The following is a 24,077-nucleotide window of genomic DNA, read 5'->3' as shown; positions in this document are numbered from 1 at the left end:
GTGCTTCTGCCGTTCTGGAATGTGAATACCTTTAAAAGCCATGGGCTAATGACCTGCCAACTGCAGCTCCTGGGGGGCAGGTTAGCGGCCATGAACCACCCACTTCACTGATACCTCGGGACAGTTCTGGAAATAGGTTCTGTTGGGATGTGGGAGAGGAAGATCAGATGGGCCAGTGAGGAACAGGAAAGCTCTTTCCAGTGGGGTCGTCAAGTGCTCAAAAGAAGTTGGTTCATCCGGAACTGAAGGGTGCAGAAGTCATTGGTTTCAGTTTCACTCAGTTCCAGGAGCAGCTGGACACAGCATTTTTAATGTCAGAAATTGGTGGGAGAGAGCAATGTAGGAAACAGTGGATTTAATTCTGACTTGTTCTTCCCCATGCTCACCACTGCAGTGTCTGCTCAGTGCAGCACAACTGCTTGGGAAGGTGGAGAACTAAGGAAGCAGGCCACTACCTTGTCCTAGGTCTGTTATAACATGCACAGTAGGCTGACGCTTTAACAGCATCTAATTTGCTATATCACATCTAATCTGTTGGTTTTTATCTGCAGTACTGTTAGTTCACTGCTCAGGTGCTCGGTGTCTAGCCTTCTCATCCATCCACAAATCCTCTACGTGAAATGAGTGGTTCCTTAGATCTGTTTTTGATTGATTCTTTGCTTCACTGGTGTTGCTGCTTAAAAGGTAAACAATATTCATGTGCTGCAATCTATAACTCAGAGATGAAATCAAATAGCATCTCCTGCCAGAAGTTGCTAAGATAACACATTTACCATTCATTCAGCAATTACTTTTAGGAGGAGATTTAGTGATATTAAAGAGAATCAAATCTGTAGTGAATATGTAGATTTTATACTGTTTAAAGGGGTGAAGTGATTTCTCTTCTCCTCTACTTTAGCAAATTAATTTTCTGTGATGTCCAGAATCTTTGTGGAAATTGAGACAAATTTAAATTTTCCCCGCTGTGTAGTGAGAGCAGCACAGCTCCTGGAGCAGCCTGTGTGTTCTGCACAACCTTCCTGTCCTCAAGGTGCCAGAGTGCCCCAGGCTGGGCACAGCAGCCCGCAGGTACCCAGCTCCTGGGGCAGCACTGCTTAGGAAGACGCTGCCGGTGCTCAGCTTGCGAAGCTTTGTTTGCTGTGTGGCATCTGCTTGCAGCATCACTGCATTCTGTGATTTGTGCCCTGTATCTCTCATGTCTTTGCATGTGCTGTGTCTCAGTGTCATGGATATGGTGGAGGTAGTGGAGAGCCTCAGTCTTGCTTCACTCCCTCCTTGCACGGCAGTATTTGAGCAGGTTCACTGCTCTGAAAACTGTGTCTTGAATGCCAAGGAACCAACCTGAATGTGGGAAAAGACCATCACTGATGCTCTTTGTCCAGAGCCTTCTGTGATCATGTTTTAAATGCAAAGGAGTGAAATTTTGCACACCACATTCAGTGATTAAAAACTGGGGCCCCAGTGAGATCATCTATGTATTCTTGAGGTCTGGGGTTTGGTTTATTTACTAGAAATGCATCTAAGCCTTTTGTGAGCCAGGGCTCCTCTTAGCTGGGAGTATGTCTTATCTGTCTTTTTGCAGGAAACAGGAAAGGAAGGGTTATTAAAAATGATACTGAGATAGAAGAAAATAAACCCACTGTGATTTTTCAGCGCTTTGGGGGTTGTGGTGATGTTATTCAAAGGCAAGGGTTTGTTAAGAGACAGTCTCTGCAAACTCATGGATAGCAAGGCCTTTGTAAGGGCTGCACCTCCCATTTGTTTGGGCAGATCTGCCAACTTTTGTATGGGATTTAACCTCGGAGTTGTCCTTGGTCCCATGCTTTCAGCTAGAAGTGAGATCCTGGGAATGCCATAAGTTAAGGAATAATGCCTGCTTGTCTTTTGCTAACACCTTTTCCAACACACCTCTCTTCCTCCACCTCTGAAATGCAGCAGTGCTAAGGAAGGGTTTGTGAGTGGTCAGCTCTGGAAAATATCTGGAATGATTTGTTTTTGTTCAGGACTGCACAAGATGCACAAGGCAGGTTGTTCTCAAGCTTTTGTCAGCAAAGGGATGTCAGTCAAAGGAGTGTTCCCTGAGCCATATTGCTGTGCTGGGGGGCAGTTCTGACACAAGTTTAAACATGGTGCTCTAAGCTTGGCTGAAGGCTTTGCTGCCTTGTTTCATTACATTCATTTTGTTTGGGGTTCGTAAACCCATGTTAGCCTTCAGCTAACCAATTCAAATTTGATAAGCAGTGTTACAGTGCTTACACCTGACCACTGCTTTTAAAATCTACTAAAGGTAATAAGCTATCTCTTACCTATGTCCTACTGAACATGAATAGTTCTGTAAGATTTGACATGTGAGATAAATAGAGGTAATTTAAACAAGTTGTACTATGCTATTTTTTATGCTGCAGAACATACTGAAGCTTAATAATAACATTATCTTCCTCATGAAGGTCAGTAAAAAGCAGAATTACAATTCTACCTGATTCCAGTGCTTTCCCTGCAGGCTCATTACCTGGTTTCAATATCTTTTAAGGCAGAAAGAAAGAACAAGAAAAAAAAGAAGTACAACTCTAAAAATATTTTGCATTAGTAGCTGCAGTGCACCTTGACTCTTTGCAAAAGCTTAGACAACTCTATACAGAGATTTCTAGGCCTCTGCTTCAAGTGCCACAGGAATGGGAAATAAGATCACTTTTACTTGAGTAACATACTCCTTTTTTAAATTTTATATTTTATTAGCTTGTTTAGGCAAAAAATATTGGCTGTGCTGTTTCCCTTCCTTTCCCATCCCTTCCTTTCCCATGTTTGTCCTTTATGGAACACTTAAAAATCATATCCAGGGATTTTGTGTGTTACATGCATGAAAAAGCCCTGTTATGTTTGTAGTGAAAGAGTACAGTACAGCACCAGGCTGTCTCTGCCTATCCTGAGCAGGATGCATTTATAGAGAGAGAATGCTGTGTTTTGTTGCAAGCCTGTCCTTCCCTATCCATGTATCTCAGTGACCCAGGAGTTAAGGGCTTTTACTGGCCTGGTTAGATAAAAGTGGGTATTTGGTGCCTCTGTTGTTGCTTCTTCCTCTTAATCAGCAATTCTGGAAGCAAGCCACCAGACCCAGCCACGCTGCCTGCCTGCTGCAGCTCTGATGTAACTAATTACATCAAAACTTGTTTTTAAAGTGCTCAACAGTGCTCAGTGTCAGTAATCCCTGTCCTGTCATGTTTTTGTGATGCTGCAGGGTGCCTTTCTAGGACAGAAACACTATAGGTGGAGACAAGCACCACGGCAAGCCGGGATTCCCTCCTTTTGGCTGCCACCCTTGGTAAAGCCAGTGACCTCTGGGAACAGCACTTGTGTCACAAAGGCACAGTGGTGAATCCACTGAGGTCGTCTTGGGTTCCCATCCCTTGCTGAAACAATATAGAGCAGGAAAGCAGAGCAGCCTTTGTAGCCGTGGGTCAGGGGGACGAGCCAGAGGGATCTGTGTGGATGCTGAATTAGGTGCAGCTGCACTCAAGAGCCACAAAATTCTACCAAAAGCATAAGCAAGTACCAGGCTGACCAGCAAACCAAGGGAAGAGCTCTGTCCTGAGAAAAAAGGGAGGCACCTGCTTGGCAGATCTGTTTGTAAAAATATCAGGGTAGTCAGGCAACAACACTGGAGGAAAAATTGCACTTGTTTACTTTTTGATAGCTTTTTTCATAAGGCAAAATCTTTTTGTTGCGCAGAAAAGGATGATGTAAATTTACCACCTTTCTGATAATGAAATCTTTATTTTTATCATCAGTTAGTAAGAATCAGGTTTGAAGGAAGTAGTTTTTAACACTGACAGCATCACTCTTTCTTTTCTTGTGTGTATATGCTTGGCACAAGGGAAGATAATGCAGTCTGATGCTTCATCATTTGAACTCTGATTGGACAGAATGTGTTAATGGGTCTCACAGACAATAAAAACATTAACTGAGGATGATTTTATGAGAAAATTTAAGCTCTTCATTTCTCTGTACTTATGACCTCCTCCTTCTTCAGTAGGAGAAAATGCTTCAAATAATATGATGAATTGGGAAGGGAAGGAAGTGGAAGGCTAAATGTGGCTATTGTATGTTTGGTATTTAATTCCTACATTTGAACCTCAGAAACAATTTTGAACCAACTTTAACAGATAAATGTCCATTACAAGAAGCACTTGGCACTTGCAAACAAAAAAAAAATCAAGAAAAAAAAATCTTAAATTGGTCTTGGATCCCTGAATACAGACCCAGATTTAAATTCTGGCATTTAGGTATTGTGATATCTCCCAAATGTACAACTGCAGTTGGTTCTGATATGCCTCAAGCAAGGTGTTTCCTACAGTCCATACTACTGGAAAAGCCAATATAAACATCTAATCTAAAATGCAACATGACTACTGTTTGTGGAATACATACATGAAGGCAACCACTATTTTCCTCTCTTTCCAGTATTTCAGGGTAGAAAGACTGTGAGATATGATGTTTTCAGTTTTAAAAAATTCCTTCAAAACTAAAGAAAGAACAAAATTAGCTTAAGAAAACTGTGTCAGATTTGTGAAGACATTTGGTGGCACTTAGCTAGCTCAGCATCCTGAATTTCAGCCAGTTGAGGGTTGATTCTAGCCCTTCATGTCAATGGATTGGGATATGGACATTGCCAGGGGGGTTTTTAAAGCAGCTTTTCATACTCTTAAGGAGGCTTCCCATTCACACCTCTGTGTGATTAATTCCATCTTCAATGGATTTAGTTGCTACATGTCATTTTTCTCAATCCCAGAGCAGCTGGGTGTTATAAGTTTTCAACATGTAAGAGCCAAGAAACAAACTACATGTTAAAGCAGAGAAGCTGCAGCTTATGCTAATTATTTTACATGCTCAGATATGCAAATGACAGTGAAGTAGATGTTTCTTTTCTCTTCCTCTTTTTCTCGCTCCTCATCCTCCCTTCAAAACTGTGTCAGGAGAGGGATCAGCTTTCCCCCATTCCTAACCATTGCTTTCATGCTGGTGCCTTTTGAATAGTAGCTCCAGCCAGCAACCGTTGCTTTTGTAAACAGATAATTACAAATCTGATTTTTGAAAGACTTGAATCAAGTCTTAGCATGAGAGATACTTCTGTCTGTATTCCAAGCAGGGTCACAGCTTGCAGGGCTCATTGTACTCAGATCTCCTTAGTCAGAGTCAAGCCTAACACAGACTGCACCATGTTAAACCAGTCTATTAAATGTAACCTGTCTGAGTGGAAAGAGCAGGTTCACACCTCTCATCCTCCTGTTTTGCAGGTGGTAAGGTGAAGGTGAGAGGAAGAGAAGGTGGAGATGGAACTGCCAAATCATGCCAAACAACTGCTACTGCAGCTGAACCAGCAACGAGCCAAAGGTTTCCTCTGTGATGTGATCATTGTGGTAGAAAATGCCCTGTTTCGTGCCCATAAGAACATCCTGGCAGCCAGCAGCATGTATTTCAAATCCCTTGTCCTGCATGACAACCTGATAAACTTAGACACGGACATGGTGAACCCCACCGTGTTCCGGCAGATCTTGGACTTTATTTATACTGGTAAGCTCTTAACGACTGACCAGCCTGGTGAACAGAACTTTAACGCTCTCCTCACCGCAGCAAGCTACCTCCAACTGCACGACCTGGCAGCTCTCTGCAGAAAGAAGCTGAAGCGGAACGGCAAGTCCTTTGCTGGCAAGGCCGGTGGCCTTGGTGTTGGGAGATCTGCCAGGAGTCAAAGACTTTCCACTGCTTCAGTCATCCAAGCTCGCTATTCAGGGTCAAACGAGGGGTTGAAGGGCTCGCACTCAAAGGAGCTGTCAAAGGGAAAGCTCTCTGATGACGAGGTCTTCATCAGCAGCTCCAACCAAGAGAACTGTCACTCCTTAAGCAGGGGAGCCAGCAAGAACGGCGGTGGGGGCGGCAGCGCGAACGGGAGCACCGGTGACCAGGAGCTCGGCCTCGACTTGTCCAAGAAAAGCCCATCGCTCCCTGTTGCAGCCTCCCATGATGACACGCAGCACAGCGAAAGCCAGCACGGCTCTCCCCAGTCTGCCTCAGCCCCTGCAGCCAACAGTGCCTCATCGTTCGACGAGTCAGGAGTCGGAGCCCCCCACAGCATGGCGGACAGCAGCGACCCCATGGAGATGGATCTGAGCGAGGAGTGCCACCACGCCCTGACCGAGGGCAGCCAGCGCAAGGGCCTCCGGCACTCGTCCCGCAAGAAGGAGTGGATCAAGAAAGACAACGCCTTTGACCGGAAGGAGGGGAGCAAAGACAGGGACGAGGGCGAAGGGCTGCCCAACGGTATCCTGCTGGGGCCCTTGTCCAAGTCTGTGGAGAGGAGTCTGGCCGGGGCCTACGGCGCAGACCTGCCCTACCCCTGTAAGGAGGAGGTGGAGAATGGTAAGGAGAACAGTGACGACAGCGGCCAGAGCGAGAGCGAGAGCGGCGGCCATACCAGTGCCAACTACGTCTACCGGCAGGAGGGGTTCGAGCCAGTGGCCTACGGTGACAACCTGTACGTCTGTATCCCCTGTGGCAAAGGCTTCCCGAGCTCGGAGCAGCTCAACGCCCACGTGGAAACGCACACCGAGGAAGACCTTTACATCAAGGAGGAAGGCACGTACGGCAGCAAGGATGAAGCCGAGGATTTGTCCAACCCCAATCAATCCTACGCTGCGGAGTCCCGGCCCTTCAAGTGCTCAGTGTGCGAGAAAAGCTACAAGGATCCAGCCACGCTGCGGCAGCACGAGAAGACTCACTGGCTGACGCGGCCCTTCCCTTGCAACATCTGCGGCAAGATGTTCACGCAGCGGGGCACCATGACACGGCACATGCGCAGCCACTTGGGGCTCAAGCCCTTTGCCTGCGAGGAATGTGGGATGCGCTTTACCCGGCAGTACCGACTAACAGAGCATATGCGTGTCCACTCAGGAGAAAAACCTTACGAATGTCAACTGTGTGGTGGGAAATTCACCCAGCAGCGCAATCTGATCAGCCACCTGCGAATGCATACCTCTCCCACATAAGCCAAAGACTCCAGAATGAGCTTCGAGCCCATCCGCAGTGATTTACCTTTCTGTAGACTTGCTGCTTAAAAGAAAAAAAAAAGAAAAAAAGAAAAAAAAAATACCAGACAAAAAAGGGGGCAGCTCCCCATACTCTGTTCAGTCATGGGAGGCCTAAACAAATGTAGCTTTAACATTTTAAAAAAAAAAGTTCCTTTTTTTCCTTTTTTTAAAAAAAGAAAGGTCCACAGCCAAGCTGATGCATTTAGTCCAAGTCTCCCTCCAAATCCTGATGATCTGGCAAGAAATGCCACTTCTTTTTGCACACTTCGACTTCATTGCCATGATAATTATCTGGAGCAGGTAGGGGGACCTTGGGGAACTTTCGGCCTCCGCTGGCTCCCCCCTCCCTGCCTCTTTCCTTTGTGTTACTGTCACCTCACCTCCTCTCTTAAAACCAAACTCAGTAGGGGTATTTCTTGCCATTAAAAAGAGAATACACCTTTTCAGTGGCCTAAGTAGCTGTGAAATAACATAGCATTGCATTCAGCAGTGCAGAAGCTGTGTCTGTGGACCATCTCACAGGGTTGGCAGCCCCTTCAGAGGCTGTGGGAAAGCCGTAGCAGAGACAGAGCCCACCCCTCGTGCCCTGGGCTGGGCTGGTGGGGAGAGAAGCTCCCCAGGGCTGCACCAGCCCAAGTATTTAAGTTTTAAATGGTGAAGCCTCCTTCACCATCCCTCCCTCTTTTGCTTTTGATCTTTATCCTTGGCACATGTAACCACGTGCCACCTTCTCCACAAAACACGCAAACCTCTTTTGCCTTACCCATGACTGAACAGGGACTGTATGCCCTGGGAATTTCTTTCAGTGAGCAGGGGGTCGTCTTTACTTTTCTAGTAGTTTCGTATGAATATTCTTTGCTTAGAGGTACTTGTTTTATTAAAGGAAAAACCATTGTAACGTTTATGTGAATGTTTGAACTGGAAGGTCTGAGGTTAATTCTAGGGTGGGTGGGTGGGGAGGGGGTTTGATGTAGGCTGGACTTGCTACAAGTTCCATAGGTACTTTTTTATTATTTTTTATTTTATTTTTTGTGTGTGTGTATGTTTTTAGCTTTCCTCCCTCACTAAAGAGCGAGTCTGTGTGGACAGACTTGTTACCTTTGCTACCTCTTGAATTCATGAGAACAATAAGATGGTTAGTGAAAGATTAGGCATTTTTTTTCTTTTATTGTAAGTAATTAAATGTATAAAAGTAGAAGCTAAATTAAAGTTAAGGGATTTTTACCACCCCGTCCTTCCATCAAAAGTCAACTAGAGAAATGTTAAAGCAAAGCTTGGCCAAAGACAAAGCAAAATATACATTGAGCCAGAGGCTGTGCTGGCTGCTCGGACTGGCTCAACTCGCAGTCTCTTGGCTGTCTGTAGTCACTTTTAGATAAAAGCAGAAAACTTCTCTGAGCTTTTTGGGCCCTTTCCAGCTTTGTTTATTGAATCTGGATATTATGGGGAGGGGAAAATGTCCCCCTCATCTTCCACTCCCCCAGCACATCTGGGTCAGTCTGTAAACACCTGGCAGGACAGAGGGTGAGGGCATAGCAGCCTATAATTTACTAGAATCCAGAGTGCAATAAGGTGGGGGAGAGGAGGAAAAAGCAAACCAAAGTGTTTCATATCCTCCCTGTTAGACAATTTAACACACGCACACAAAAAAAAAAAAAAGGAAAAAAATGAAAAGAAAAAGAAACAAAATGTTCTTGCAACATCTGCATAAGACATCACAGCCAACAGCTGCTATTGGTTTAGGAGAGAAGACAGAGAACGTTGCCCACCAATTCTTGGCCCCCTTGACTTTGTTGGCGTGACCTTGTGGAAAGCTATGGCTTATTTCAAGCCTCCCGTGACTGTGGTGGTAAAAATTCACAGCCAGTAGAATCATCCCTTCTGAAATGACTAAGGTTTACACTTGCGTTTGTTTTTTTTTTTCATTTGTTGGTTTTTGTTTTTGTTTTTTTTCCACTCAAACCAGTATAGTCTCTATGCGTAAGGTTTACCAAACCTCACGTTTTGTCTTTTTTAAGAAGAAAAAACAAACAATTTTTTAAAGTTTCGACCAAAAAAGAAAAAAAAAAAAAAGAAAAAAAGTGAGCATGTTTGACTAAAACAAAGAAATATAAGCTTCATTTTCTATTGGGGTTTTTTGGTTTTTTGTTTGTTTGTTTTTTGTTTTTCTTTTTTTTTTTTTTTTTGGTTAAGGTAGACTAGTCCATGAGAAGTTTTTGGGTCAGTTGAATGAACATAGGAAACTGGAATCCAGGCTCCAAGCAATAGACAACCCGAAGGCACTGAGCCTTGGCCAGGTGTCACGTTACAGGGAACACGCTCACCCCTCTCCACCCGCTCCAGCTTCTCCCAGTGCCACTGTCCGCCTGCTCCGGGGCGCCTGCAAGCCCTGGAGTGTGAGAGGGGAGCATGGACTTTTGGATTTTTCTAATTGTGCTGAGATGCACTGTTTTCTTTGGGGGGGGGGGTTAGGTGAGGTTTTAGTGTCTTTAGCACTTCCACATTTTGAATATATGTTGAATTGTTTTCTCCTCGATTCCTTGCCAACCCCCCACCCCCAGAATGTCCCTGAAATAATCTTTGGGGAGGACAGGGAAGGCCTTGCCATCTACCTTTTTCTCAAAGCAAGTCTCAGCAGATCCCAGGCCCAGCTGTGCAAGATGAGTTCCTGGGCACTTCCACCCTGCCTTTGCCGCCCCTGCAGCCCCAAGGCCGGGCTCCCCCGGGCGCCGCCTGCCCAAGGACCCGGCAGGGCTGAGTTCCCAAACAGTGCTGGGCTCCCTCAGAGAGAAGGGCACGGCCAGGGATGAGCCCTGTCCCCAGCTGTGGGTTTTGGATGCGGGTTTCCCATTCCCTTGTGGCCCTGCAGTGCCCCAGCGCTGGGGATGGTGGGTGCCTGGCAGGAGCCACCCTTGGGACAGCAGGATGGAGCCGAGCCCGGGAGCAGCCCAAGGCTCCTCAGCAGACAAAGCCCCTGCTCCCCCTCTCTTAATTCCATTTTTACAAGATGTGTGTGGGTGATGTAGCTTCTCCCCCCCACCCAGGCCCCTTCTTCATTTGTTTCTTAGGCCTTGAGAATCACGTTGAAGTTTCAGGACCCAATGCTATTTTTTAAAAACTTTTTTTCGGAGCGTCTTTTTTTTTTTTTTTTTTTAAACTTTATCCCCTCCCCAGCACTTAAACAATACGACATAAAGTCTGTGTACAGCAAGAGTATTGTACAAAAGGAAATTTTGTTCTTTTTTCAAATAGCTGTGTAAAGTTGTGTTCCATAGATTTGAGTATAAACAACATTTTCCAAATTGTGACAGTAATAATGAATAACTAATAATACTCAAAACTTCAGGGACTGTTTCAGGCCTGCTCGGGGCCTAAACACTCAACTGCATTTGTACGACATAGTATTGTATCAGACATTTTTCTGTATTTTAATGAGAAAGCAAAACACTAGTTTCATATTTAAGATTTTAAGAGTTTTAGGGTGGGGGGGAGGGAGTTGCATTTTTGGTTTTTATTTTATTTTATTTTAATTTTTTTTTTAAAGACACAAAGAGCCTCAAGAGGAATAAAACAATTTAAAAACAAACAAAAAAAAAAAAAAAAAAGAAAAAAAAAGAGGCCAGGCAGCTTAAGTATATGCTTTAGTCACTTAGTTCCAGAATGTTTTCGGAATAACAGGAAAAAAAAAGATAAAATAGCAAAAGTTGTATAAAAGAATAAAGAAGCTCATACCCAAATTCACAAAACTATTTTTTAAACCAAAGCACATTTGAATGAGTATGGAACCTCACTTGGCTCAGAAAAGTACTAATATATTTATCTCATTGTTTACATAAACTTTTACAGTTTCAGACCTCAACAGATCTAGGGGCCAGTCAAAATTAATCTTTACTTTTTCCATTGGTTTGTCTCTGAAGGCTACACAGTGTCCCCCAGCTTGGGAGGGGAGATCTGTGTCCCAGCCTGCATTCCAGCACTGCTCGGGGAGGGTGGGGAACAGGGTGGGCAATTACAAATATGGCACGGAGAACTTTTTTTTTATTCAACCCATGAGAGATGTTGCTGGGACTGAGACCCAGGCGCTGTTGGAGAGGCATTCCAGCCTCCCTCTTCCTTAGAGGAGTCTGAGGGCACTGAGAGGGTAAAGAGAGATGCAAGAAGCTCTAGAGACAGAAAAGGATGTTGTTAGAGGATGGTGGGAGCTGCTGTACCCAGCACATCTCCTTCACTTTAGCCATGCAGAGCTGGGCTGTTTTCCAGTCCTTTACTGCAAAACTTCCAAAAACAAATTCTTGGCAAAAAACCCCAAAGGCCCAGCTCTGTGCATTCGGGGGAGTTAGCAGGAGCCACAAAGATCACAGAAGACACCAAAGAGCTCTTGACACGCAGCTTCTGTGAGGCTTTGGGGCTGCTGCCACGAGGAGCACGCCCAGCCCTGCCGCCCGTGCCCAGCCCGGCTCGGGGAGCAGAGCTCTGCGAGGGCAGAGCGCGGGCACCGAGCGGCTCCTCCTGCCAGGGCTGTGCTGCTCCAACCCCCAGAGCCACCTTAACTCACCAGCTGGACCCATTCACTCCAGACCTTACAGTTATGTGCAAAGAGCCCAACCAAAACTCCTACGGCCACCTAGGTGGAAGTCTAAGCCTGGTCTGCATGGTAGGACAGTTTAAAGGTGACCAAGGAAGGTGGTTTGCTAAAATACTGCTGAAGCCAAAAAAAAAAAAAAAGGTTTAAGAAAGCTCCCCATGATTAGTCTTGACCCTTTGTAGCTTTTACCTTCTACACCAAAGCCACCTCAAACATTTGAGGGGGGGCTGATGGAAAATGAAACATTAATTTTGCCTGGTCTTAATATCTAACAAAGATGGTGCAAACACTATTTGACAGTGTTGTTTTTGTATCAATATGTATGTGCAGTAATGAATGTATTTATTTCTCAGATTCTGTATGCACAGTTTTGCAATGTAATTCAGAAAGTTGCAAACACAAAGATGTGTCCGCAGGGTCTTCTCTACAGGATTTCAAAAAAATGAAAAAAAAATATATTAAAAAAAAAAAAAAAAAAGAATCTCAGAGACTCTCAGCATAGCCATAAACCATAACCTGTGAAGACAATACAAAGACTGGACTTTTGTAGCTTTGCATAGAAGAGGAATTTATGTTTTTGCTGTATTTAAATGTTTCAATTTACAGTGTCACTCTTTTACGATTCCTGTTTTGGTTTTTGTTTTTGTTTTCCTCTCTCTCGTGTGTGTGGAAAGCATTGTTTTCAAGCAGTGCAGGTTCAAAGTCTGGGTTAGCAGTATTTTACCGTGTCGCTTCAGTTCTGAAAAGCAGGAGTTTGGGTCTTGACCAGAGAAACATCCAGTGCACTTAGTGAAACAAATGAAAGCTGAGGTGACTGCTGGCAAAATCCGGAGAAGGTGAAAGTCATTAGAGGAACAGTTGTGTGCTTCTGAGTGCAGCCTGTGACTGAGACAAGTCTGTGTCCTGCCTGAAGAACAGGATGTAGCTCTGGAGTGAAGCCCCCTCATCCCTCTGTGGTAGCAATAAGGGATCTCAGAGGTGGGAGTCGGGGCCCAGGATGGGCAGAGGAAGCTCTGTGCCAAACCCAACAGCCTCTGTGCCATCTTGTGCTGGGCCTTGCTGAGGATCCTGAAGCACCAGGTTCCCCACAGCCCCACAGGGGGAAAGCTGTCCTTTGCAAAGCCTCCTGTTCCAGTATTGGTGGAGTGAGCACCTCCTACAGCCTTAAAAATTAGCAAGAAGAAATGTTGCTGGATGTTTGCTGATTTCTGGATATTTGCCAAATTCAGAAACCTTTCCATTCAGCAGTGCTGGAATTGAGGGAAAAGCAAGTGAAAAATAGAGAGACAGAACCTCCCTACATTTTAAGTGGGTTTGAGAGGCTCCAGGTAGCAAACTGAGCTGTCCCCAGACAGCAGAAATGCTCATCACTGAGATGGCATGTTTGAAGAAACATTTGTTTAAGCAAGAATTTAAAATCTAAACGAACTCCGAGCTGTAATTCTGCAATAGTTAAACAGACTTCTGCCATTTTTTCCTTAGTTTTTGTTTAAATAATTATTTGCTCAACATCAGTAAAGTCTCTCCATTTACTGTAAAATCCTTTCTTTCTATAAGCTTACCCTTGCACTCCAGAACTGGCCATATTCTTGAAAAAGAGGATTTGGGTGTTGCTTTCAATAGCTGAAAGTGGCTTGTTGCAATATTTTAAGTCCCATGGTACTTCATGGTCCTGACTTTAGTGCAGGAGACAAGCAGGCAAAAGGAGTAGCTGTTTCTCAGCCCCCTTCCACTCCTTGTATTTTGCATTTTTTCAGAGTAGGGTAAGAAATTTCACCTTTGATGATTTCCCATTAGACTCACTAAATTTGCTGCTTTCCTTGTAAAAGTAAAATATTTGGGACCCTTGGGAGGCAATTCCAGCTCTGCTGTAAGGCTCCTAGAGCTGGTCCTCCAAGTCAGGATGGCTTCTTCATTTCAGCCCTAGTTTATCTGCCACAACAAAATTCCTATTTATCCTAATTTCCTTTTTCTAACTAACAACTCGAAGATCCTGAAACAGAAGTTTAGAGATGTTAGAAAGTTAGAGAAGTTTAGAGAAGTTTAGAAATGCATTTTTGTTCAGTTGTCTCCTATTGCCATCTTTTTCTTCCCTCCCTTCCCTAGTTTTCCTAAGCATTTTGAAGGCCAGCATCAAGCAGAGGGATCAGTGGTTTTTGGACAGTCCCTGTGGCTTGCAGTGGGGCAAGAACACTTCATGAGACATTTGTTGGCAGTTGGGGGACCCACTTCACAGCACTGGCTTTCCCTGAGGAGTGGGATTTGTTTTAAACTTTCTCTGTCACAAGCTGCCCACTGAAGCACCTGGCCCAGCTGTTCCTCTAACCTTCCACAGGACTTTTGACTGGCTGGGGATAACTTTTCTGTGAGGAGAGGATCTTGTTCTGGCTGGCTGGATATTCTTCCCTGTTTTATTTTAATATTTTAAATACAACTGAAAAAGGGATGTTGCATCTCCTTTTTTTTTTGTTTTGTTTTTTTGTTTTTAATTTTAAGCCTTAACTATCAGTCAGTCTGGGAGCCCTGGATGTTTCCTGGGGAGGGGGAGAGGAGGGAAGGGCAAGGGAAAGGCCGACATTCCTGCTGCAATGTTCTGTTCATTTCCTTCAAGAGCTTGAATTCAGGTCAGAGCCACACATAGTTGTGGCTTCAACTCAAGTGTCATATAAAAAGATACAGAAATTATAATATGATCTCAGCATTCAGAAATTTGCAGTCTTAATGTACAGTGATGAGAAACTGTTATTTTATGATCTTTTCATTAAAAGCTTGATTGAAAAATTACATCTTTTGCTCTAGAGTTCACCTTGTTCCTATAGCCTGACTCTCTCCCTGTTTTCTCCTCCTCCATTCAGGGATCTGAACCAGCTACTTCACAAAGCAAACCCTCCCACACATACACGGCCTAAAGAGGCACTCACAACCTCCCATTTTATCCCCTTGCACTTGGCTCATAAGCCAAAATCTGATGCTCATCAGAATCTGGAGGAATCATAATTTCACCTTTTTTTGTTGTGACCCTGAGCAAGCTGAGGCTGATTTTGAAAAGTTCCCCCTGCTTTCTCCTAACCGGAGTTTGAAAGCAGCAAACAGTAGATGGTAGATGGACCTGCCATGCATAAATCCTCCCAGTCTGTTTGGGCTCTAAGTGTAACTCTGAGGAGCAGTGAAGCAGCTGAGGCAGAAAAGATTCCTAAAATAAATAATAGTTCTCCACCCACCTGTGGCGCAGGTAAAAAGGGGAAATGCTTCCAGGGAAGTAATGACAAAAGCACCCACTGCAGATTTCAACCTCCCAGATGTTAAGATTCAGACACTTTTCCCTGGGCAGGTGAAGTGTGACCCGAGCAAAATTAATTCGCATTTCCTTAGCCTGGGTTCTTGAGGGTGTTTTCTGGTTCCCAGACCAGCTTTCTGGATCTGAGGATCCTTCAATAAAATAACTATTTAACTGAAACAAATGAAGCATCTTCACCATACTGCAAGAGCCAAGCCTAGTATTTTGCAGCACTTCCTTTGTCCCACTACTCATCACCTGGGTTTTGTCTCCCAGAGGCTGGTGGAATGCTGCAATACACAGCAGAGCAGCCCTGCTGTTGAATTCATATATTGCCTTTTTCTTCCTCCTTTTTTTTTTTCTTTAAACACAATGCTGACTATATTTTAAAGTGACTGACTGAAAGAGCTTCAAGTTTAGTCAGTTTTCTGACAGGTTGCAAAGTCAGCAGCACTGGCAAGAAAATCATTTTTATTTGTCCTTGGAGATGTGTTTTACCCAGCAAGGTTAAAGAGAAGGACAAAAATGAACAGAAAAACAGATGAAGAGCTACAGAAAACCAGAGGCTGTTTTCAACAGCTCAGATGTGGTAATGAGCCTGCACTCTTCTCCCAGCTACCAGTGACTTTCCTTTTCCTTTTTCTGCCCTTTTATTTCTAATTCCTTCTGGAAGTTTTTGCTTCCTGGCACCCATTTCTCTGTGGCCTAAGTGGTTTCCAGCATAGTTAATAGATTGCATGTTCTATTTTACTTTCTTTGCCGTGGTCAGGTCCTTTTCATCTCATAAGATCCTGTAACAACTACAACAAAACTCTTCATATAATAACTCACAACTGAACTGCAGCTGCCTCTGCGGTGGAACACTGAAATCTGTACAACTGAAGTGCAGAGCACAGGATGTAAAGGACACCAGATATGTCTGGAATGCCTGGGAATTTGTACTTTCTTCCCTCTGCTTTCATTACCCTCATTTATTGGTAGGTCTTCTTTTCTCCCAAACCCACACTTGCTTTTTTTCTCTCTGCTACCCTTCTCCCTCTTGGAGAGCAGATATTGGGTCAAACCTTTGAATGATAGGTTTGGTTTTTGCTTTTCTGCAGGAAATATTTCATCAAAATTGGAACTTTTCCATGGGAACAATTTTTTTTTTGTAATGAAATTTTGTTTCAGCCACTATTGAGGTCCCATTTGGACCCTGCTGAGTAGATACAGATGGAGGATATTTGTTTGTTTCATGAGAACTCTCATGACTGATACCACTATAAGAAGTTAAAAGGGGAGGATGAATTTTTTATAAAGAATAATTTCAGATGAGTAAAAGCCAAAAGACCATCACCTCGCTTTGCAAATTATTTCTAAAATTTGCCGTCATCCTGTGTTGTACTGATGATAAACTGAAGCACTGGAGGTTTAATCTGCAAGTAATGCTACATTTTCAACAGGTCTAATAATGCTGAAGCTGTTACCAGCTATTAATTTTGTGCATCTATCTGGGTTTTGTTTGTCTGGATGTCTTGCAAAGTTGTCCAGGTTTAAGCAAATTGATTTTGTGTGCACTTGTGCAAAGCCTGCTGTGTACCAAGTTTAGTGTGGCCTGGCTTAAATCAGTAATAGCTAAAGCAGGTGCATTTGCCTCAGCAAAATGCATGTTCCTTGTCTTGTTCTTTTCCTGTGCTGTGGGAGCAGCTCCTGCAGCCTCCTGTAAGCTGCACCTCGAGAATCAAACTGAAGGAGAGGTTGGCTGCTGTCAGCAGAGCCTTAAGTCCCTCACTCCTTCCATGTGGTGTGTGTGTGGTGTTCAGCTCCCAACTCAGAACTATAAATACTCCCAAGTTTGCTATTTGGACCAAAATTGCTTCCCTCTACACCTCGCCTGGGCACTGCTCTTGCCTAAATTCTGCAGTTTCCTCCCTGCTACAGGTCACCACATCTTCCTTCTTTCCCTTTATGGGCTCTGTAGCAGTGATCAGTTTGGGGTTTGCTTTTTCCCTCTGTAGTTGTGCTGCCCTAGTGATGAACACTGTTGGAAGCTGCTGCAGAGCAAGGTCTGGATCCACGTTTGAGCTCAGTAGGCTGAGCCAGTTGTAAGGAAGCACAATCCCCCTGCAGTTACAGCACATCCACAGCTCCAATACCACTGAGTGAAAAACATTCATCATACTGTCTTCTGCTGGTCCAGGTGCTGAGAAGAGAGGCCAATGTAGCTGGCATGTATCAGCCTAGGACATGATTGATGGTCCTGTCTACTTCATTTGCTTTCTGCCTTCTCACCATTTTGCCCCTTACTTTAGTTTCTTGCTTAGTTACTGAGAGCACTGGGAGAGATGTTGCAGGGCTCTCTCAGCAGGAGAGGGTAATTTTTTTGATAATTTGGCTCTGAAGAAAAGGCCTAATTCCCCCTCTCTGTTCTTGTCCATCCTCTCCTTCTTGTACACAATAATTAGATTAAAAAAAAAAAACAGAGAATCCCGCACCTCCTGCCTCTGGATCCAGATGCAGCTGGTTAGTTTACTTTTCATTAGGGATTTTGAATTTGATAAAAGTCAAGAACTCTTCCAGAAGCCTTGCTTGAAGCAAGCACCATTTAAGGCTAGTGAAATCAGGACACAGCCTTCCCTTGATTTTAGAAGATGGCAGTGGCAGAGCAGATTCCAGCCCTAAGATTTTTTGCTCAGCCTTCCTGCACAATTGCTGGGGATTCGGAGGCAGGAACCTGGCCAGACAACATAACCACATCCCCTGGCTGTGGCTGCACGGGGAGCACTTTATGAGCATCAGGCAGAACTGAGCTCCACACCTGGGCTGGTGCTGCTGCTCTGCAGCCCTGCAGAGCTCTGTGCCTTTGGAGTCGCGGGCCTGGCCCTTCAAACACCATCTGGGACTGGCCAGACAGACCCGACTGCAGGACAGTGGAGGGGGCAGCATCACCAGATGTCACTTATCAGCCTCCCAAGCATCTGTAAAACTAAGCTCTGGGTTTCCAGCCTTGTCACCAGAAGCTCTCGCTACCCCCATCACTGGGCAGCGGCCTCCTGCCAACTGCAGCTGGTCCCCTTGCCACAACAGCATCCAAAGGCCAGCCAGGGAAGATTGCACAACTAGGCCTTGATCTGTATTTTCCACTGCTCAGCCAGCAAACCCCTCCTTTTTTCCAGCACAGCTGTTTTCCATCTCTGCTCAGGAAACATGCCCTGGTTTTGATTCCTGGGTCTTGCTTTATGAAGCAATCATGGGCAGGCTGTCTGGGTGGAACGGGTCACGCAGTGGTGGTGGGATAACTCTGGATTCTGAACGCCAACACAGAACAAAGGGGAGCTTTGCCAAGGCTCAGGTGAGCCTGGGGTCAGCACACAGACAGGCTACTGACGTAAGCACGAACGCAGGGCTTGCTTTCTCTGAGCTGTGGTGTTTGAAATCCCCCCTCCCTTTTCCTCTCCTGCCTGCTTGCCACAGCCTTTTCCTGGTGAAATCCACATTTCACTAACAACGGCGGGTCATGGCTGATGGTGTCACTTTTTTTGCCACATCTTACACACACAAAACTCCTGGACCAAGGTGGCTGTCCCTTCATAAGCCACCAGCCTGTACAGCTCGGTTCACAAGCTGCCAGTCTGTCCTATTCAAGTAATTTTGGGTGAAGTATCAGTACACACAGCTGCTGTTGGTAATGTGTAGCCCTGCTGTTAAAGACACAGCCCACAGTGCAAGCAGAGGGTGGTGGGGGGGCAGACAGGGCTGGAAGCCCAGGATACAGTGCAGACCCGGATGTGGTCCACTCAGGAACACCAGCAGCCAGAAACACCCTGGCATTGCACTTCTTGGCTCTCTCCCCAAAACTCTGGAAATTAGCCAGCTCCCTGGCCATACTGACCTGGAAGTTAGCTAGCTTCCTCAAGGGTTAAGGCATTAATGTTAACACCAACTATATTAACTAAAAATAATATGTGTGCAAAAACGTCTGAGTTACAGCTGTTACAGGAGTCCTACCTTGGCTTTTCTGAGTCCTTCACATGTGATGTGTGGTCCTTTCCAGCAAAGGCCTATGAAATGTCTTTCAGGCTGAAGTGCGTGGAAGGGGCATTTATGATGGACAGACCTGGAGCGTGCTCTGGAGCAGGCTTTGACATCACCAAGGGCAGAACAAATGGTGGAGGACACTGACCACTTTTATTTTTTTTTTCCACTTGAGGGGCTGAGCTAAAAACTAGCTGGGCATGGTCATCAAACTGCCTGGCTGTGCCTCTAGGGAGAGGAAACACAGAGGAAAAAAAAAAAAGGGAAGCAGGGTTGCAGCTCTGTTTCTTTTACAAATTTACATCCATCAGTTCCTGGCCACTCCAACTGATTTAAGAGTGTCCACACAAAGGACTTATTGCCATTTGAGGAAGTATTCAAAAATCACTTAATTGAATCATTGCTGTCATCACACGAGCCACAGCCTGCAGCAGCAGCAGTTCACATGTGGGCAGTAACAGGGAATCTTCCACTACAGCTACTTCTTTGCTTTTAGTGGGAGTCTTTGTTCCAGGGCTGGGGGTGCAGGTGGGACCTGGAGGAGGGGAAGGAAAGCCAGCAGGCTGGGATGTCTCTGCAGTGCATTGCAGACCTACCCAAGGGGCAGATGGAGCTGGCTCTTCCAGTCTCAGGACTCACACAGACCATGCAATGGCAGTTTGGGATGTGTACAGACACTGGCAGCAGGGAGAGATGTCAGTCCTTGCTGGAAGCTCAGCCCCAGCCTGGCTTCAAGCCATTGCTCGCAGTGGTGAGGTGTCAATATGCCAGGGCTTGTCACACTCTCCCAGTGCCCTCCACCCCTCCTGACAGGGTCTGTGAGGTTCCTCCTGGGCTTTGCTTTATATGTGTACACACAACACAGTCTGTGTTGTCCTGCCTCCTGCCCTTGAAAGCAAAGGTCAGAGGGATCTCCATTATTTTAAAGAGCATTTAGCTTAATCTTCTGAGCTCCTTACAAGATGGGTATCTTTCAAACCTCCTGACCACTGTGAATGTTTTCTACAGAGGCATATTAACTTCCCTTGGTTTGACTGGAGTGCCTGCCTACTCTCATTACACTTTTGTCCTGCACAGTACTGTTCTACAAGCTATCATACTAAAGAAGACCTGTGACTACAAAGTCCAGACCCGTTCCTGGTCCACAGCAAAACTGTAATACAAGTAAAACAACAATTTTCAGATGGAAAGGTAGCCCAGTAGTGGCTCGTGCATGGTCTTGGGGGCACATCCTCCCAGCAGCATGGCCCTTTCACACCCTAGGAACCAGTGAAGCAACATTCTTGAGCAACAAAGGGAAGCATGACACAGTGGCACATAAAATGAACTTGTTAAACTTCTTCCACTCCATATTATTTCTGCTGGGCTCTGATTAACCTTATCTCCAATGCCAGTACCTTGCCTTTACCTTCATCCCCATTTATTTTTACATTTTCTTTTGCAAAAAGCACAGTTAAGGAAGCTTAGGGAAAAGAAAGACTTGCTTTGTTTTGATGCCAAAGGCAAATGTTTTTCTTTTTTCCCCTCTTTCATTTTATTTTAATCTAAACAAGAGATGACATACCTTTTCAAAAGCAGCTTTCCTGGAGTGGCTTGTGTCCTGAAAACGTGGACAAGTGGAAGTTCCAGTGCTTGTGAGCAGCTGTAGATCAGTCTGCAGATGTTCTGGCTGCACTCGGGGAGGTGGGAGGTAGAAGGTGGGCTGGATTCCATGCTCAGTGGCTTCAGTCTTCCCTAGAAATGACAATACATGAAAGCATCAGCATCTTGAACAGCCTCCCTCAACATCTCAGTAGTTGACTCTACTGAGATATTCAGAGAGGTCAAAAAAGGACTCTACTGAGATACTGACGACCAGGTCTCAAATCATGCAGTGTACCAGTAAAGGTAAGAAATCTCTTAATACTGCAAGAACAAAAGTGCCAGAAGCACAAATCAAATCAAATCAAATAAACAGACCTAGTTCTGAAAGTTTTGGTAGTGGCTGGTTCTACCTGCCCTCATTAAGCCTGGAGAAAAACCAGAATTAAAGTGCATTTCTTTTACATGAAGCAAAATGTGGCACTGTCAGCTGCTGGAGAGCACTAAGTTCTTCAGCCAGGGAGGATCTGTGAACACATACAAAAATATTTGCGAGCAAACTATGAAGCCTGTGACAAAAGCCAGAGAGGTTTAAGCTGTGCTGCTCTCCACAGAAGGCCTCTTCTGAGCAGAACTAGGTAACATCCCAACTCAACCATAACTGCCCGTGTCACTTGAAGCTGATGGAACTGAACCTGGGAGGGAAACCATGCAAAGGGAGCCTGTGATCATTCATTTAGCCTATAGTTCCTTGGCACCTGCTACAGCCAAAGCACTCCACCAGGCAGCCAAGGGGATGGCTATTTCAGAAGTGTGCACACCAATAAGGAGAGTCAGCAAAGCCATACCAGGTTGCTCTAGACCCTCATCCAACTGAGATCTGAAAATCTCCAAAGATGGAGCTTTTGTACAGTTCTTGGGCTACCTGTGCCAGTGCTTAACCCACTCCACTGTGAAATCCTTCTCTGTAGGTGGAGGAGTTTGTCTAAAATGCCACCATTATACTTTGCTCCCTAACTTGATGTGTGGAGACTCCAGGCCATCAGGAAAATCTCACAGTTGTAGAACCACAAAGGGAGCCTGCAATGCAGTTATGCACTGGAACACAGGCTGGAAGGGCCCAGGGGTCTGGAGATGACAAAAGGCAGGTAACTGGCTGGACCTTGTCTTTGTTTCCCAAGGCCTGTGCCAAGTGTGCTGCCAATCACGTGTGCCACAAACATTAGGTAATAATCTGGAAGAGCCTTCCCTCCAGAGGCATGATCTGTGTTCTGGTCTCTGCTGCTTTGCAGCCACTCAGCTCTTCTTCCTCTTCCTTAGCTTTGTGAACCTGGGACTGTAGAGGAGTCAGCCCAGGTAAGGGCTGTAAGGAGCAGCCATCCTCCTGCTCAGGTCTCCAGCGTGGTGTGCAGTGGCTCTGTGCAGTGCTGAAGGCAGAAGCAGGGCACAGATGCTGAGCAGCAGGTGTGGTACAGCACAGAGAGAGGGGGCCTGAGGGGAGTCACAATGCTGAAAGCAACAGTTGCCCCTCTTTATCTCCTGGGCAAGCTGAGCCTCAATGACTTTATGTGCTTTTACAATTTAAGGTACAGGGAAATCCACATTTAGAAAGTGGCAATAGGAGGAATTCAGCTAATGCCACCCTATCTGCATCCACTCTGCTTAAAGAGTACAGGGGGCCTTGCTTTCCTCTGACAAATGAGTGAAGGGAGAGGCCAGGGACTGTATTCAGTTTATTCTCCTGCTTTGAAAGGCTTAGTTATAGTAGGGCTGAGAGCCAAATGCAACTCTGTCTTGAGCCGCTCCTTCTCCTCCCCCACTAAAGAATGATCTTTAAGCTCTGGACCCTCATCTCCACCCAAAATGACTGCCCTGATTTATTTTATGCTTTTTTGTTGTTTCCTTTTAAATCACTCCTAAGTTAAGCTTTTGTTTGCCAAGTTTTCAGCCTGGAGCAAATTTTTGCAGTCGAATTATAACCTCCTCTCCTTCCTCTTGAAAAAGAGGTGTTTTTCTGGATATGCTGCTGTCCCACCCATTACTCACCTTGCTGCTGGGAGGCAGGGGAGATGGCAATCTTTTTAAATATCAGCATCTCAAAGTTCAGTGTCACAGGCATGGGCACACATCTGGTTAAAGCATTTCCCTCATATCTTGGCTCAAAATCCTTGGCTGAGACATCTCATGGCAGCAGACGTGTCCAGGGAGCTGAGAGGGAGGGAAGAAAGGACACAGAGTGGTTAGGTTTCTCAGAAAGGGAATGGCTGTGGGCTGGAATATAAAGAAATGCCAGGAGCAGACAGTCTGCTCTCTCAGCACGTTACAGGGCTCTGGCTCTTCGGGGCAGAGTGACGCTCACCCACACTGGGGAAGGCTCCTCTGAAGCACAGGCTGCAGAAAGCAGGACACTGCTGAGGCCAGTGCCTTCCTCTGAAGGGGCAAATGGGAGATGGGCTGGAAAGGTGCTCTGACTTGGAGCCTGAGAGGGACTTGGAATCTTCTTTTCCTCGGGGATTTTGGTTTCCCAACTCAGAACCCAGTGAAAGCCTGAAAATCCCTGCTCAGCTGCCAGTGAATTCCCAACGCTGATTTTGAAGCCAGGAAAGTTCTAGAAGATGTTTTAAAGGAAGCAACTTCATCTACCCAACTACCTCCCTTACCAGCGGGATCCATTCCCTCTCGCTTACTCAGAGCATGCCTAAAAATGTTATCTGTGCTCTGGGACAGGGTGTGGGAGGGGGAAATAGGAAGGGAATAAGATCAACCAGCATTCAGCACAACAAAAAGGCCAGTTCTGGTTTGAGCTTCCCTGCAAAGCTGGAGCTCGACCCAGGACTAAGTCTGAACTTGGTGACATCCTCAGACATGAAAAGCCACACAAGATGGTCCATCTCCCATCCTGAGAAGGTCCAGTGGTAAGAAAACTACAGAGTAAAATGTATTTCTCTTGTTTTCCCTGTGACTTACAATCTAAGTGGGGGACAGGAAGAGGAGCCTCTTCCTATAGGCAAGCTCCCTGCTGCATATGAGCTCCCACTGTCCAGGAGTCACAGAAGCTGAGGACAAAAAGGGACTTTCTGCTCCATCCATCTGCCTGCCCCAAGGTAGGTCAGCTCAGTCCGCCATCCTTGACTGAAATTTTTATACTGTGTTTTAAATATTTCCTTCACAGACCCCACAGGCACCTTTGCACTTCATTCCAGGGCTTCATTATATTTACTGCTATAACATTTTTTTTCTAATGTCTTGCTGTAGTTAAAAACCTTGAAATTTGTCCTATATGCCCTTGATATGGAGAACAAATTATACCCATTCTCCTTGTATTACTTGTATTGTCCCTGCAGCCCTTTGCTACTTCATGATGTTATCACATTTCTCCCTCACTCTTCTCGTTTAAAAGCCTCAGGCTCTCTCAGTTCTCCTCCTCTAGACCTCCTAGATCCTCTTCTGGTACCTTAAGGCAAGTGCCAAGCTTGCTATGTGAGAGAGAATGGCACAGCCCCACACTTTGGGGGCAGGGAGTGAAGTGTAACTACAT

At 45.4% G+C, this 24,077-nt stretch overlaps 1 protein-coding gene across 1 annotated transcript in view; it reads left to right on the top strand.

Moving 5' to 3' along the window:
* HIC2 (HIC ZBTB transcriptional repressor 2) overlaps positions 1-7,984 on the top strand; it is a 72,856-nt gene extending 64,872 nt beyond the window's left edge. The window contains exon 3 of the mRNA XM_064674825.1: positions 5,292-7,984. Within this exon, the coding sequence (XP_064530895.1) occupies positions 5,328-7,040 (1,713 nt within the window). The 5' untranslated portion in view covers positions 5,292-5,327 and the 3' untranslated portion in view covers positions 7,041-7,984. The remainder of the gene's footprint in view (positions 1-5,291) is intronic.
* Positions 7,985-24,077: the final 16,093 nt, after the last annotated feature.

Source organism: Pseudopipra pipra, chromosome 18 (genome assembly GCF_036250125.1).
Source record: "Pseudopipra pipra isolate bDixPip1 chromosome 18, bDixPip1.hap1, whole genome shotgun sequence".
NCBI classification, from domain to species: Eukaryota; Metazoa; Chordata; class Aves; order Passeriformes; family Pipridae; genus Pseudopipra; species Pseudopipra pipra.
This window is presented reverse-complemented; position numbering and strand designations above follow the sequence as displayed.